Source organism: Ursus americanus, chromosome 17 (assembly GCF_024610735.1).
Source record: "Ursus americanus isolate L20-20 chromosome 17, mUrsAme1.1.p, whole genome shotgun sequence".
Classification (NCBI taxonomy): Eukaryota; Metazoa; Chordata; class Mammalia; order Carnivora; family Ursidae; genus Ursus; species Ursus americanus.
In genome coordinates, this window is record NC_142143.1 from 15870104 (window position 1) to 15887060 (window position 16957).

The following is a 16957-nucleotide window of genomic DNA, read 5'->3' on the forward strand; positions in this document are numbered from 1 at the left end:
ATCAACCCACACTTTGCTTACCCCAACTCTTTAATTTACATGCACAATGTCTACAGACTTTATAAAAAAAAAAGAATTTGCTTTCAGAATGGGGGCAGAGAGGCCCTGCAATTGTGGAGGACAGCATAGGAATTGAATAGACATGGCCTTTGTCTTTGTATTATGCAATGACCAGTGTGCTCTTGGGGAAGGCAGGAAGGGGCAGAGAGGGGTTTATGTCAGCATCCTTAGGGGAAAAGTTTGGACAGATAAGGACTGGAGTGTGGCAGAGGCATGGGTATGGGGGATATGATGATGGCAGCATTTTAGGCCATTCCTCTAGCAGCGGGGAGGGGGCTCAAGGGCAGGACAGGCTGTTGCAGGAGTCCAGGGTAAGGTGATAAGGGGGAGACGTGAGTGAAGACAGCAGGAATGCAGGGGGAATGGACCTGAGAGCTGCAGAGGAAGGTCGAGAGGGGCGCCCTGGTGAAAAAGTAAAAACCAAAGGCACAAGACATTCTTCATACCTCACTCTTCCTATCCCAGTCTACTGCACCATTATAAAAAAAAATCCCTAAGGCCTCTTTTTCTCTTGCCTTGCAGCTTCTGAGGAGAAAGTGTGTGTGTGTGTGTGTGTGTGTGTGTGTGTGTGTGTGTGTGTGTGTGTGTGTGTTGGTGGTGGGGGGAGGGGGCAGTTTCACCGCTGTCGGGCGCCCTTCCTGCCTGACCCTCAACTCGTGGGGTACAGGCGCTGTTACCAACTCCAGGATCCGGCCTTTTCAGTCCAGGGAAAACTCCCAAGGCCCCAGGGGGCCAAGAGGCCTGCAAGTCGCCTCTCGCTCTGTAGGCTCCGGGCCCTGCTCCCTCTGAGGTCCCCGGTTCGCCCACCTCCGAAGGCAGCCGTCGCGGACACGGTGGGCGCCCCTAGCGCCCCACGTCTTCCACGCCCCCAACTGTCCTTCTTTCTCTGGCGGCCCGAGTCCCGGCTGGTGTCGGAGGGCCGGCAGTCCGGCGGCGGGTCCCAGGTTCAGCCTCCCGGCCTCCCTTCCTTCCCGCCTCCGCCTTTCCTCGGCGAGGGTGCGGGGCCCGGCTCGAGGCGCTCCTCTTGGGGTCCTCGGCAGAGCGCGGCCGCCCCAGCCGGAGGAGGGGGCCTCGGAGGCGGGGTGCCAGCCCCGGCTGGGCGGGAGGGGTGCGCACTGCGGCGGAGGGGCCGTGACTCACCGCCTGTAACCCAACACCCGCCCTGCTCCCCTCCCCCAGCCTCTCCTCCGTCTCCGGCCTGGCGGCCGCGGCGACACCTAAAACAAAATGAAGGGGCACCCGGGCCCGTGGCGCCCCCGGCCGGATCGCCAGCGAGCCCCGGCGGCCTCTGGCTCGGAGCGCTCCCGCTTCCCCCGCCCTGGGGCTCGGCGAGCCGCCGCCGCCGCCGCCCGGGCGCCAGTAGGCGGGGAGGCCGAGCGGCCGGAGCAGGAGACGGCGGTGGCGGCGGGCCCGCGGTAGCTGCGGCGGGCGAGCCTGGGGAGGGGGCGCCCGGGCTTGGAAGCCTCCGGTCCGGGTCCCGGCCGAGCGAGGACAAAGCCCCCTGGCCGCCGCTGCGGCCTACCCCGCGCGGCACAAAGGGCGAGTCGCGACACGCACCCATCCCCCTCCCAGCTCGGGTGGCCCCGGGCCCCGGGTGGCGGCGGGGAGGTGGGGAAGCCCCGGCCACGCCGCCCCTCGCTCCCCTCCCCCGGGGGCCGACCGAGCGCGCCGCCCCCGCCCCCGCCCCGTCTGCGCGTCCTCCCGGGGAGGGGTCGGGGGGCGCGGCGCCCCACATAACACTCCCCCGCCTGCGCTCGGAGCCACCCCTCTCCCCTCCCTCCTGCAAACACCGCCGCCTCCCCTGCCACCGCCGCCACCTCGCCCGACGCTCCGCAGCTCGCAGCGGCCGGGGGGCGGTGCGCGGACCGTGCGCGCCGGGGGCGCCAGATGTGCAGTCTCCGCCGCCGCCAGTGACCGAGCCGCAGCCCGAGCGGGACCGGGCCACCTCCCCGATGCTGCGGGGGCGACCTTGAGCGCGCCCCGGCTTCCTCGGCGGGGACCCCGACACCGCGAACGCTGTGCCCGGTCCTGCCCTCTCCAGCCCGGCTCGCCCTGCCTTCCGACATGGAGGGGGCCGCGGCTCTCGCGGCCGGGGACGGCCCCGACTTGCGGCCGGGGGCTCCGGGCTCTCCCCCGGAGGTGGTGGCGGGGGCGACCGCAGCCCCCGCGGCGGCGGCGGCGGCGGCGGCGGCCCCGGAGCCCAGGAAGCCGCATGGGGTGAAGCGGCATCACCACAAGCACAACTTGAAGCACCGCTACGAGCTGCAGGAGACCCTGGGCAAAGGCACCTACGGCAAAGTCAAGAGGGCCACCGAGAGGTTTTCGGGCCGAGTGGTGAGTGGGGGACCCCCCCCCCCCGCCGGGGCGAGGGCCAGACGGGGCTGCGGACCCAGGGCGCGCGGGCCGTGGGGTTGGGGCACTGAGACTCTCTTGTCCGAGAGGGGCTTCCCGGGAGCCCCCAGCCAGACTCCTCATTCTCTCCCCGGCTCCCCGTGACTCAGGCGTGTTTCTCTCTCGAAACACTTGTTACATCCTGTCTGCGCATATTTTGGGGGTTTTTCTCCCAGCAGCAAAGTAGTGTTTATGATTTGCAAACACTTTGCAGCGTTGGGACCGTGGAGGTCTCCCTCGCGGGCACGCATTCAGACCAAGCCCTGGAATGCCTTACTGCTCTAACTCCGACCAGACCCACATCCTCAGCGGGGAGCTGGTCCCCGGAGTCCCGTGTCCTGTGCGTGAAGACGACCCCCCACCCTCCCATTCCTCCTCCCCACCACCGTGGTGCCGCTGTAGCTGCAAGAGAGAGCTGTTAAAAAACGCCTATTTTTTAAGAGAGGAGGTTAGGGAGCAAAAGTAAAGGCTGCTGCATGCCTGAGGGTTGTGACAGTTCGCGTCCCGCTTCTGGGAGGACTGAAATGCCCAGGGCAAGGGTGGCCACGCATGCTGAATTGCAGCAGACCCCATGCATTTCAGGCCCCGGTTGCCGGGCTACTGAATTGCTGTAGGAGACTGGGCCAGCCGCCCCATTCTTTGTGACAGCTGAAACCCTGCCAGGGTCCCAGCCCCATTTGGAAGAGGCTCGAGCACCATGGGGTCTCTGCGTGGTCCCCAACTTGGCTTGTTGTCCTTTACCTTTCTGGGGAACAGGCCCTTGAAATCCACACTGCTTGTGGCCAGAGGGTTGGGTTCAAAGTGACTGACTGTTGCAGAAAGATTTTGTGTGGTGTGTGGCAGAAAATTAACATGGTTCTTTGATTTGAAGCAGATCAGATGTATTTTAATCGATTTAGGGCCAAAGTCAGGAACTAATTATGGTACGCCTCGTGTGCACTTTTGGGGGTGTTTTGGGGCCCAGGGTTGCTTATAAACTTAATGAATGACTCCAGGGTAAAAGCAAAATGAACTGCTGAATGAAATGGTAGGTAGATTGCTGTTGGTATTTTTCTTTTCAATCTGTATAAGGACCGTTCTGTGGAGGAAATGGGGCCCCAATCAGAAGGTTTAGCCCCCGAATTCTCAAATATTTGGATACCTAGATAACTCCCTCATCCTAAGCTTCATTGTTCCTGTTGATCCAACCGTATTCCCTAGCTTAGAAAAAAAGTCTGTTATAGGTTAGTTGGAAATTTGAGACATTATACATTGTATTTTTAAAGCGGTCTCCAATAAACAAATCCGATAGCCAGCAAGTAGTTAAGAATTCACTCTGGGCAGGTGCCATGTTTGTTTTTTTTTTTGTAGGTTGAACATTTTAAGGAGGAGATGGTTGTAGAGATGTCCTTTGAGGAACACACTTTCAGGTCTGTGGAAGAAGAGGCAGAAAACGTGCACTTCATTCATGCTTTTCTTCTGAGGTGATATTCCCCAGGCTGGATGTTGAATAAGCAAGAACTAAGCCTGGCTCCTTGCTCGTGTTGTCTTAATAGCTGTTGAAGAATCGCACTGGGAAGTTGGAAAGCGGAATAATGAAAAACAGACGCGGTGGGAGCTGCAGGTTGAGGATGTGAGCTCGCGAGGGGTTGAGTGGTAAGGGTGTGTCTGGGATCTGCCAGGGGACACAGAAGCCCGAATGCGGGGGAGCTGCCGCCAACTGTTTGAAAGAATGAAATCTTGTCTCAAGGCAGACACTGCTTTGAGCTTCACTGGGGCTTCCTGTTAGGCATTCGTCTCACTGTCTGATCCACAGACGAGGTTAGAGTGAAAGGGATTGCATCAGTAGACGGGAGCCTGCCTTTCTCTTTTGGTGGGTGTTTTTCCCTTTATTTGCAGAAACTCTGAACATTCCGTCGGGACTTAGTCGAATGGCCACTAGGGGGCGCCCCGAGAACGGGAGAGGCTCACTTCTCCATAGGGAGACTCGAGTCCTGCTGTTATTGTCCAGCTAGGGTCCTTTCCTATTGTGCTATTAATTTCAGCTAAATCTCTTGTTTTACTCAAAAATTATGTAAAGATTTTTGAATCTGGTAGCAGATCCAGGCTCAGAAGCTGGCAATCCTCAAACTCCTTTCTATTTCGGTAGATAAGCTGAGAATGTTAGCAGAATCATCTGGTGAAAGGTTTGCATTAACCAGATGGGAAAACTGAGGTTTGGTGATGGGAAGTCCCCTCCTTGGCCTTGAGTCCTCCCCCTGCGGAGCACAGTGCTCACAGATGGTGTAAGAACTTAAGTGAGAAACAGGAATTGTCAGGTGGAAAATTCCCTGTGCCTGGCTGAACAGAAAATAAACACACACAAAAATTGGTCAGCAAGTCGTTCTTGCTGTACAGCACTTGGTGACTCAGAATCTGTCAAGAGCAACAAGACATTTTCATCTGAAGTATGAACTTGGAGTTGTCTATGGGTTCTAAGGATGCACTGAATTACTACAGCTTGCTTTTGGGGTGCAGTGGAGGAGAATGGGGAGAGCACTGTCTCGGGTCTGCCTTTTCAGGCTTTGGGTAGAATTCCAAAGTGATGTTTTCATGTCCTTTGTACCCATGTCTTTTAGGGCTCCCCTCAAGAGGAGCAGAGGCCTTCAGCCTCTTTGCCAGCGCGGGTGGCTGGCGTCCCGGCACGAGATGCCGTGGGATTAGCCCTCCCGTTGAAAGCAGCTCAGAGACGTGCTTAAAAATGAAAATGTTGTGGCTTTTAATTGCACATCTGGAAGGGCCTTCTGAATCAAACAGAGCACCACGCAGCAGCGTCTTCTGTGTTCTGGGAAGCCACTTCCGAAGACAGTTGTAGGATCAGGAGCTCGGAGTGGCCCCCGGCCTGGCCTAGTCCAGGCACGCTCCCCTCTGAATTCCTGAATGTGGTTTGTGGCCACTGCCTGAGGGTGTCCATGACACAAGGACTCCAAGTGGCTTGTTCCAGAGATTAACACACCCCACAAGGAAGCACTCTTGCAGAAGGGCTAAGAGTCCTGGCGGACATTCAAATCCTGACTTTTCACCAGCTTCATGAGCTGCTGCGAGCTCTGTAGCTTTTGAAACCTCAGCTTCCTCATCTGTAAAATGGGCTACCAATAGTACCAGTTTCGTGGGCTTGGGTAATAATTAAATAAAATAATCTATGGAAAGCCTCAAAAGGTGGAATTAGCCAGTTTAGTTCCTTCCGTGGACTTTTCCCTTAGATTTTAAGACCATCAGAGAGACAGGGTACATTGGACAAATCAGCGTGCTATCACTCAGAGAGTGGTAGGGCAAAGAATCCACTTTTCGGGTTAATTAGGGAATGCGAGGTTCACAGAAAAGCGTGCCCATAAGAAGCCAAGACCATCAGCCAGATTCTGGTAGGATCTGCATGCATTTCTAAAGCCTTGAATTTGGGCTTTGTTTCTTGCACAACTTTTGTTTTGATACAGTTTTGGGCAGGGCTGTTGAGTGGAGCCCCTGTGGCAGAACACGGCATGCGTTTTCTTTGAGCCAAACTGCCTGGACCTTCAGGCTGCACAAACTATTGCCAAAAAACCCAAACCCAAAAACAAACAACATTTTGAGGAGAGGTGTCATGTGATCACCTCCCCATCAAGGGCCAAGTTCAACTTTCCCTCTGCACCAGGTTATCTCTTATGAGCAGTACGCTGAGTGGTGTGAGCAGGAGACGAGGTTTCTGGGAGGGGTCTGGCATGGGAGTGGCAGGACCAGTGGGCAGAGTGTGCCCCCCAGTTTGCCATTGGTGTCCCGGGGTACCAGAGTTCTAGCATGGGTGATGGGGTGTCCCCACTCAGCAAAGGGAGTGATTTGACCACAAATGGGTGTTTTAAGCACTGGCCCAAAGTTACTCCTTGCCTGGTGCTGGAAAACTGCAGATGAGGGCTGCTATCGTATGGTAAGCTGGCCTGCTGAGCCAGATGGCCGTCATCTGTGGTGGCTCGGGTGCCATGTTGCAACAAAGGCCCAAACCCAGTTTCAGGGAGTAAGGCGCGTTGGCCAACATATGGTCTAAACTTCTCATCCTGGAGAGGGGAAAAATAAAGCAGAGAAGCGTTAAGGGACTTCTCTGGGGTGGCACAGCTGATAAGTGACTGAGCTGGGTCTAAGCAACCTGATTCTCGGTTTGGTATTTTTTGCATCACTCATTTAATAAATCTTTACTAAAGCAAGACATGATGCTCACTGTTATGGAGCTCGTAGTCTAGTAGCCAAGATAAAATGTACTTACAGATGTTGAGCTAGTTCCGTGTAGTTGCAAGATTTATTACCATCTCCCGTGTGCTGCTGTCCACGTTAAATGCTGGGACACAGGCGTGACCGAGGCCCATGGAACTACCCATCTGGTGGAAGACGCAATAAGCAGTTGCTAGGTCTGAGTGCCTCTGCTATATAGGCCTGGATTATATCAGGTGATTTTCCAGTTGGAATGTAGCTCACTGAAGCTTAGTTTGTTCAATTGAGTTCGATTCTGGACAGGAACACCCCCTCCCCGCGTGGCCACAGCTGCTGTGATTACTACCAGCTGACATTTTTGAAAGCTTGGCATGTGTCATGCTGTGCTAACTGCTTTCCAGACATCTTCTCTCATTTAACACTCACAACAAGCCTGAGAGGTGTGCACTCGAGTTAGACCCATTTAACAGATGGGCAAAATGATGCACAGGGAAGTTAAGTAACTTGCCCAGGGTCATACAGCTGGAGGGTCAAGTGGTCTGTTTCGAAACCCAGTGCCGCTAGAGAAATGGAGAACCTTCCTTATGTTGCACAACGGGTGACCTCTGGATTTGGGCGTGGTACCTTGTTCATGGTGTCGGAAGACCAGCCATGGGGTGATTGTTTTCATGGCGGGGTTTCTTTGCATTGTTCAGGAAAGGGCTAAAGAGAAGGGGCTGCGGCCTTCTGGAGGATTAGGGAGGGCAGATGATGTTGAAGATGATGCTTGCTTTGGGTTTCAGAAGACTGAGATATGGGGCATGTCAGGCAAAGGGGGATTCTAGGGTGAGCAGGCCAGATTACGTAGAATGCAGGGTTTGTGCTGGGATGCAGTGGGAGGCAAGATTGACAAGGTAGGATGGGGGTAGTAATAATAATAATAATAGTAAGAGTAGCTAATACTTTCTGAGTGTTTATAACATGGGCCAGGTACATCGCCAGGTACATCTTAACTGATTTGGTTCTCATAATGTGCCTGTTATTATCCCATTTTCTGGATGGAAGAAACTGAGTCACAGACCGTGATGGTCACACGCAGCAGCAGGGCCGGGGTTTGGACCCAGGCAGTGTGAATGCAGAGACCTTGACCATATCTCTTCCTGTAGGTGGGCTGAGCTGGGCTCTGGTTTCAGCGGGGCTCGGGGCCCAGCAGTCTGGTGTGCTGGCTTGGAGCAGAGAGGCTAGCCTAGAGGTTTTCGCAAGAGCTGAGGTATGAGAAGATAAGGATCGGAACCGCGTTAATATGTCTGCTTCTGGCGAGCTGTCTGCTTGTTGGGCCATGAGTCTGTTTTAATGAATCCAGTCAGGGAGCTCTCCACCTGGACACACACTGAGTTCTTTGTTCCCTGAGTAGCCTCGGATTCTGGAATCCCTAGCAGGCCTGGAGAGGTCAGCTAGTTCGCTTTCCTGCCTGCAGATAGAAATGCACTCATACCACGCAGGACATCTCACTTCCTCCTGGGAAGCAGCAGGAGATGGGGGTTGAGGCCAGGTGTCTTGCCTGTTGGTAAACCCTGTCTTACTGTCTTAAACCTCCTGTCGTGCCTAGCGGCTTGCCTAGCACATAGTAGGTCCTCAACAAAGGCTTGTGGGACGGACACTGATGTGAATACACCGAGCAAGGGGCTATCTTAGGACATGGAAAGGGCATCGGTCGTCGTCTGTGACCTCAAGGAGCTCTCAGATTTGCTGGGATTGAAAAACGGGCTGGGAATGAATGGCGGGTTACACCGCGAAGTCTGCGAAGCCAGGCAGACGGTTCCGTGCACGGATTCCCCGTCTGTTACATGCGCTCATGCACTCGTGAGGGAAAGAGACGTCCGTCCAGGGCCCGTCGGCTTCCTGGCCGTGGCTTCCTGTCCTCAGTGGCTCCGGAGTCAGACGGCCTAAGTCTCATTTGTGTTTCCCACATGAAAGTCCCGGAGCATCTGTAAGCTATGATTTGTGAAGTATCTGTTTCAGAGCAGAATGCATTTATCATTGCGCTGGCCCAGATGACACTGTACGGTGCAGGAATGAGAAGATCCCAGGCCCCCGAAGAGGAGGGGCTCGGCCAGATGACCCACCCGTGAGTGGAGTCTGGCCGTATTGATAAAATTCTCTGGAAACGGCCCAGGAGCAGCCAGATGTTGACTTCACGGCGGGGCTCTTCGGTAAACTTGTAACTGCCTTTATGACGGGGATGGGCAGTTCGCCTCCCAGGCCTGCCCGGGGGAAATGCAGACACACGTCCACACGGAAACGTGAACACAGATGTTCCTAGTGGCATGAGTCCTAAGAGCCCCCAGTGGAAGCAACCGAAATGTCCATCAGCTGATGGACGGATAAATCAGATGTGGTGTGTTCGGTGTATTTATGGACTATTGTGTACGATCCCTTCCGTAATTTTATTTATGGAATATTTAGGGATTATTGTTCCACAGTAAAAAGGAACGAAGTTCTACGAACGCACCACAACACGGATGCATCTTGAAAACACGATGCTGAGGGAGTGAAGCCAGTCACAACAGATCATACGTTGTATGATCCCATTTCTGTGACATGTCCAAATTCGGCAAAGCCGGAGAGACAGAACGTAGACGAGTGGTTGCCTAGGGCTTGAGTGGGTTGGAAGGAAATGGGAAATAGCTGCTAATGGGGGCGGGGTTTCTTTTTGGAGAGATGGAAATGTTCTAAAATTGATTGTGATGATGATTGCACAACTCTGTGAATATACTGAAAGTCCCTGAGATGTACATTTTCAAATAGGTGAATTTTGTGATATGTAAATTAGATCTCAATAAAGCTATTATTAAAAAATAAGAAAAACCCAACAAAGCAAGGCAGGGCTCAGGGTAGTGGGTGGGGAGTGGGGATAGGAGTGTGGAAGCCATATGTCTGTCAGGCCCTCAAGATTCCAATCTGTGGGTCCCCAGAACTCTCACGCTCACTCTGTGTTGAAAGTGGAAAGCAGTGTCCCGTGTGCCATGGTCAACCAGATGCCCGTGTCCACATTCCATCCCACCCCTTGACAATGGTGTGACTTTGGGCTCGTTCCTAATCTCCTTGAAGCCTCTGTTTTCTCATCCAGGGCTTACACTAGTTCTTATTTTCCAGGCTGTTGAGAAGATTCAGTAAGATGATGTGATATGGCTGAGCCTTTAGCCCAGTGCCTGACACAGAGTAGATGAGTATTCAATGCGTCTGGGGCTGTGGTTAGTCTAAAAGGTACATTTGTCTGAATTAGAAAACGGCTTTCCTCTTGGTGGGTGAATTTGGAAAGGCTCCCCTCCTGGCCCAAAGCAGCCCCCGGTTGGTGGCTCTGGGAGAACAAGTTGCCATTCACTTGTCTCTCCACGGGTCGCCCTCTGTGTGTGATCCCCACATCCCTACCTGGCAGCGCGGCTGTTGGCCTTCCTCATTCTTCTTATTGGCCACCACTCCTCGCTGCTCTGCGGCTGAGCGGTAATATTCAGACACAACATACTAAAAACACATAATAGAGACTCAGCATATGTTGGGGGTTGGCATGTCTCCTTTTCCTTTTAATCTAGCAGTAAACCAGATGTATTGAGTGAGTGCCTCTTAAGCGCTCAGGACTGCCGGCAATTTCAGAGAACATGACAAGTCCTGCGCCGAGATACTGAGACTTTACTTGGGGCATGGGAGTCATACATCTGGAATAATCTGGGAACGATGCAAGGTATCTAAATGAGGTGTAGGGGAAGGAATCATGGCTGTAGGACCAGACAGACTTGGGTTCAAATTCATCCCTGCTACTTGGCAAGCTACACGCTTTCTCCGAGCTTCTGTTTTCTCACCTAGAAAGTGTGGCTACCAGCATCCTACCAAGTGGGATTGCCACGAGAAATAGAATTTGGAAGCTTCTAACACAGAGCCTGGTGCCCGGCAGGCTCTTGAAAACTGGGACTGATGTTACTGTTTGTTTCGGTGAGAAGTACTCGCATCGAGTTCCTGGTGCTCTTTTACCCTAGATCACAGCTCTCCCTGCTTAAACCCTGCCATGGGTGGTGTGGCGACTAAACTTGGAATTTGCCGCGTCCTTCAAGGCTCCTACCAGTGTCCAGACTCCCACTTCCTTATTTCTCTGTCGTGGCCCTTTGTCCGTGTTCTTCAGAACATGTGAAGTATGAGCTTTGGTGATTTGTCTGTGTTTGCCTGCCCCTTCCTCCCCAGTTAGAAGGGAAGCAGGGGTGCTGTCTCACTCCTCACTGCTTTCTGGCCTGTGGCCTGGCACCCTGCTTCTAGTAGGTGCTCGGTAACAATGAATGAATGAATGAATGAACGAGAAGTGCAGCAGCAATCCTGAGAGGGGGGTTCTGGGACCATGGGCGGCAGCAGGAAAGGGAGGCCCCTTGGGTCCCCACCATCTTCCCTTTCTGGCGCATCCCCCTCCTCACCACTGTGTAGACAGGTATGGAGAGCCCAGGATTTTTTTTTTTAATTTTTAAAAAATATTTTATTTATTTGAGAGAGAGAGAGAGAGAGGGACAATCCGAAGCAGACTCAGTGCTGAGTACAGAGCCTGACGCAGGGCCCAATTCCACGATCGCGAGATCATGATCTGAGCGGAAACCAAGGCAGGAGTCAGACACTTAATCAAGGGAACCACCCAGGCTCCCCAAGAGCCTGGCGTTGTTAGCTGCAGCTCTGCACCCCTGCCAGAGACGAGGAGGGGGAGGAGGAGGGAGCCCGTTTCCCACCCTGAGCCGCTGCTCCCACACTCTCACGTCTTCCCAGGAGACCCCAGCCCCCCATCTGAGAAGCCCTGATGATCAGCTCTGCAGAGTAGGCAAGCTTTAGATACAAAGTACGTTTGCAAGATTTTCAAAACATTTTCTCCCTGGGTTGTAAATCGAGTACTTTAAGAATTGTAAACCGGCTGGAGTGCAGAGTTAATGTTTGTCTGGAAAAAACACCAGCATGATTTGCCTTTTAAACTCAAGAAAAGAATTCCACATTGCTTACTTTCATGAGAGATACTGAGACAGCGTGAAGTTTCTGGGCGAAGGTGCTAGGAGGCAGCTGTGGTAGGTTCCCCCTTCCCTGGGCGGGGAGGGGAATGGCAGTCAAGTGGCTTAGGGCCAGAGGGCCATTTCCCAGGGAACTAGAGGGAGTTGCTTCTTTGTCTTAGTACGTCCTAAGGGCCCCATCCCCTCCCCATCCCCTCTGCTGGGGTCAAGCTCCTCCTATTCCTGTGGCTTCAAAGCCATAAAGACAGCTGATTGTTACAGGTTGGGAGTCCTTCTTGGCTCTTGTCATTTCATCAAGAATTGGGCTCCGCTCAGGTGTGGTTCTCAGGGACCCTCTTGTGTCTTCTACAGGATGGCGGAGGGGAAGTGGCTGATCCCATCTGTGGATCTGAAAGGGAGCGTGAGGGTGGGTTGTGAGCATGGCTTCTGAGCCAGGCTCCCTGGGTTTGAGAGCCCCCTTGAAACTCCTGTGTAACCTTGAGAGTGTCAGCCTGCCTCAGTTTCTTCATCTGTGAAATGGGAGTGGCCGTGAGGATAAATGCGCTGTGCGTCAAGGGCTTAGAAATGTGTGTGGTGTCCAGCAAATGCTCCTCAAGTGTTGCCCTTGGAAGGAACCCTCCTGGGAAAGGCAGGACAGCCCGTTGGCTGTGCCTGCACCTTGGGCAGCCTGGGCGATGTGTCTCACATGTAGTAGGCCCCCCAGGGTTGAACCCCCTTTTCTCACCTGTCAATCGAGGGGCTGAGCCAGACTGGTGTCCATGCTCACAGGAAGAGAATCCTGGGATTCACTGAATGAAATTGGTGAAATGTAGATTTCATTTCCTGTTGCCTGGTTTTTGGCAGAAGGAGGCTTGTTGCGGGGGGAGGGAAGTATCTTTATTTCTCAAAACTCCTTTCAGATTGTCTGGTGCGGCTTTGACAAGCGTAAGGAGAGTCTCCGCATGTGGAGTCTCCCCTGCCCTGGGGAGGCCTTCTTACTTTCCGGCTCCCGGTCCCGTCGACGCACACGTACTCCCCTTCAGCTCAAGGCAGGTCGTGCTTTCTTAAGCACGTCTGTGAGGTGGGTTCTGCGCTAGATTCTGTGTGAGATAGAAGATTCTCCCTTTCTAAGAACCTATCCGTTTTCACACGGGCAGAATGGGATGGTAATAGTAGAACATGGCTCCTAGGTGGTCCTGTGGATCCAGGGACGGTGCTGAGAGCAGTGTCTGACATGTAGCCAGTCCCCGACAAATGTTGGCTGTGATTATTCGAGGTTTGGAGGAGGGCAAGTTCGTGTTTTGTGGGGCTGCGTGGAGGGATCTTTGCTTATCCCTGAGATACCTAGTGTCTAGTAGGGCTTTCCATGGGTCCCGGTGTGGGTCTCCCTGCAGCCAACACTTTACCCTCCCGGTGGCTTTCGCCGTGGTGGGGGCCTTCGGCATCCCGGGAGGGCTCAGCAACTTCAGCCTGGCAGCAGGCGGGGTGCCGGCAAGCCTCGAGGGTTGAGGAAGAGACTAAGGAGGGCCTCTTCCCAGGGCAGAGATGTTTGTGGCAGCTTCACTTAAAAGGAAGACTTGACTCATGTGTTTACTACTATTTTATCCTTAAAGAGGGAGTCCATTGATCAATCGATCAATCAAACTCCTCTTTAGGGAGCATTTTCTGTTTGCCAGGCCTTGAGGTATGTGTGTCACCTCACCACCTCACTGACGTCCGTGTCGTCCTTAGACCCGTTCTACGGGAGAGACGCTATGGCCATTCTTACCTACTGCGGAGGGAACTGAGGCCCAGGGCCACGCTCTTGGTCCCTTGGGCATCACGGCAGGAATGAAAATCACGTGTCTCAGCTCTCTGCTACGAGCCTAGACAGCTTCCCAAGAAGGAGCAAAAATATCTGCTGTCATTTTTTCTTGAGGCAGGTGTTCCTTCTGCCTCTCCCACGTAGCATTTAAGTATTTATTCAGATGGTTGAGGAGTTCCTCCTGTGTGCCAGGCACCGTGCTGGGCACTGGGGAGACGAGAAGGAGCAAGAGACAACCTCTGCTCCAAGGGGGCTCAGCCACCTCTTGGTTCTAGAACTTGCAGCTACCCCTGCAAGTTATTTCAGATCCCGCTTTTAGCGGTCTACACTTACCTGTCTTAGCTGGTCCATTTAAGGAGACCGATTCCCTTGGGGGGGGGGGGCGTTGCTCTAATCTCTCAGAATTTCATCCCTTGGCCTCAAGTACATCCATCCTGCAGCCTTGAGTTTCTCAGCATCAATTTAAAAAGATGCTAACAAACTTTGAGAAACTCTCAGTGGTCCTAGACACTGTGTAATTACCTTGCAAGGGTTCTTAGTAGATTAGAAAGTGAACTTTCCCTTCAACTAGCAGAAACAGTGGAGGGAAGAGGCTAGCCCTCCATTGATCCGGTGAGCTCCGAGCCCAGCACGTGAGTGTGCTTGGGAGGAAAGGCAGGGCAGGGACGTGCTCACTCTAGGGAGAACCCTACCTTGCATCTTCCTCATGGTCAAATGATCTCTGTTTCCCAGGCAGAATCGAACGGGACGTGCAGGGAGGGAACCGGTGTGTGAAGGGGCGTGCAAGCAGCTGGTAGCAGAAATCCCGGAGACGAGAGGAGTTAAGTGGAAATCCCCACTGAGTCCTGTGCACCTGCTTGAGTGTGTCGGAGGCTCCAGAGCAGATGCAGAGTCCTCTCCTAACAGTGTTAATAGCAGGAAACATTTATTGAGCGACCGGTGTATGCCAGGTGCTGTGCTGAGGACTTGACGTGCCTTCTCTCCTCCTCTCCTGTGTCATTAGGATGTTCATTTTGCAGATGAGGAACAGGAGTCTTAGAAAAGTCAAGTGACTTGCCCAAAGTCTCAGAGCTGGAATTTAGGGCTGGGCTGTCTGACGTCAGGGTCATGGTCATAACCACTGGGTTCCCTAGCCTTTCATGGGTCTGGGACCTTGGAAGCTTCTGCAGCCCTCCCGCTTTGGCTTTTTACCTGCGTGCTGCATGGTGGATACCCATTGAACCCAGACTTAAAGCTCAGAGAAGTTGTCTCCAAGCTTGTGAAAACGGTAATTGGAAAGAACTCTGTCCCATAATCTTAATTATTCTGTGTCTTACTCATTTATGTCCTCCCAGTGCCTAGTTCAGGGCCTGGCCCACAATAAGAATGCAGTCAATACTTGCCGAATGGCTGTGGGGCATCAGGAGTCTGGGGGTGGTGTCAGGAGACTTGGGGTCAGTCCCCTCATTGCCACAACTTGAGCTGCACGAGCTGGGGCAAGACCCCTCCCTTCTATAGCTTCGCCTAACTCATCTGTAAGATGAGAGCTCGGGGACAGATTTCGGTGTCAAGCTTCATTATTCACTCAACAAATATTTGTTGAGGGCCAGCAGAGTGTCAGACACTGCTCTGCTCTGGGTGAAAGGGGAGAGTGACTGTCAGACGATGGGGTTCCTGCTCTCCCAGAGCCCCCTTTCCCGCCTCTTCCAGGGTCTGCGCTTGTCGGGTCTTCACGTCCTGTCCCCACATGACTCTGATGTGGCAGTCACCGAACCTTCCCTTGTTGTCGTCTTTCATTAGAATGCACACTCCCCCCCCCCCGCCCCCTCCTGGGCAGGGAATTTCATCCATTCTGCTGGCTGGTGGATCCCAAGTGCCTAGTCCGGTGCTTGGTGAATCAATGTTGGCGACACGCACGCCTGAATGAATGATTCGGATCTATCCCCCCTGCTCATGAACTCTCTGGATGTGAACATTCTGGGGCTAAAGCCCAAGGAGAAAATGAAGGAGCAGAAGTACCCCCTTTTCCAGGAAAAACAGCATCTTTACAAGAGCGCGATGCAGCCAGGATTAGGAAGGAAGGTTTATTATCTCCGCGAGCTGCGGGATGAGGGAGTCAGGCAGGATCCCTCCGATTTGTCATCTGGCGATGCTTTTTGCAAACCACAGAGAAAACAAAACAAAAACAAACACTCTCCCCTTCCTCCAACCCACCCCCCGGCCCCCACCCGCCCTGCATGCCTTCTTTATTGTAAGCAGAAAAAGCACTTGCTTCTTAAAACAGCTCATGAAGGAAAAAATTATAACAAATATCTTCCATTTCTCTGGTGGCGGCAGAGCCTGAATTCCTTTCAGCCCCACAATGAGTTCTAATTTTATGAAATGTTTGCATTAGCCACCAATTTTCCGGTGGAATTTAGAGGCTTGTATTCGTACTTAGGCTTGAAGCGGAGAAATCTCATAAAATCCGTGCAGTGTCTTGGGCCCAGTGGGACGTTCTAGCGGAGGACAGAATGACCGACCATCCGCAGAGCGGCGGGGCCGAAAGAGATCTCTCTGGCAGCTGTGGGCAGGCTTTGCGGGCGGCAGTGTGTTCCCGAACCACAGTCTCTGGGGCTTGGCCGGGCTGCATACCTCTTCCAACTGATCATGGGCTATAAAAATTCCAGCCCAAGTACAATGCTTTGCACCTGACCTTGTTCTTTCAGTGCTCGGAGCCAGAGAACATTAGGGCATCTGGTAATTGGGTGAGAGGCATTTGATAACACATGGTGCTCTAAGCACAGCCCCCCCCTTCCCCCCACCCCCGTAGTACATAATGCCTGTGTTATCATTTCCCGTTTACATTGTTTCTTCTGCCTCTAGACCTGCGCTGTCTAATAAGGACACAGTGGCTGTTAAAAGTAATTACAGTTAAAATGAAAACTTTTATCCTTGGTTACACTAGCCACATTTTAAGTGCCTGATAACTCTTTGTGGCTGGAGCCTCCCTACCATGGGACAGTGCTGAAAAGGTCTTTTCCATCATCATAGAACTTCTGAAGGGCAGTGCTCTCTGGATGATGAGTCTAACGAGAGTAGCCTGCTGCCCTTTAGCTTTATCAGCTCCCTACGCGGCACTTGCCACTATCTGTAGTGAGCAACCCCATTCATCATCGTTTCTGTGTCGTGTGTCTAGAACACTGCCTGGCATGTGGCACGCACCCAGTAAAGATGTTTAGAGGAGATGAATGAGGTCTGATTCAGCACTGCTTTGCATGGGCCTTACACCCAGTGGGTCTTCAAACAATCGAACGAACACTTTGAAAGTTATAACCGTTGCGTGGATTCACCTGATGTTTGTTGAGCACCTGCTGTGTGTCAGGCATCGTACGAGGCTCCAGGGGATACAGACATGGCTCCTCCAGCTTAGCCAATCCAATAGTTCTTAAATTGGGGGGGGGGGGCTTGCGACTCTCCTGGGTGTGCCTGTCAAAATGTACCATCTTTGGCATCTACCCCAGAGGATCTGATCCAGCAGGGCTGGGGTGGGACT

General features: G+C 53.2%; 1 protein-coding gene across 4 annotated transcripts in view; it reads left to right on the forward strand.

Moving 5' to 3' along the window:
- The first annotated feature begins 1832 nt into the window (after nt 1-1832).
- Nucleotides 1833-16957, forward strand: part of NUAK1 (NUAK family kinase 1) — a 71348-nt gene continuing 56223 nt past the window's right edge. Inside the window, exons 1-3 of one of the 4 annotated variants that reach the window (XM_087868788.1) lie at nt 2258-2394; nt 3802-3860; nt 3987-4086. Coding sequence is in view for 1 of the 4 variants with exons in the window: in XM_045779469.2 (XP_045635425.1) it covers nt 2125-2394 (270 nt within the window). In the remaining 3 variants the exon portion in view is untranslated. Of the gene's footprint in view, nt 2395-3801; nt 4087-16957 lie in introns of all 4 variants that reach the window. The other 3 variants (XM_087868786.1, XM_045779470.2, XM_045779469.2) reach the window with 3 other exon arrangements.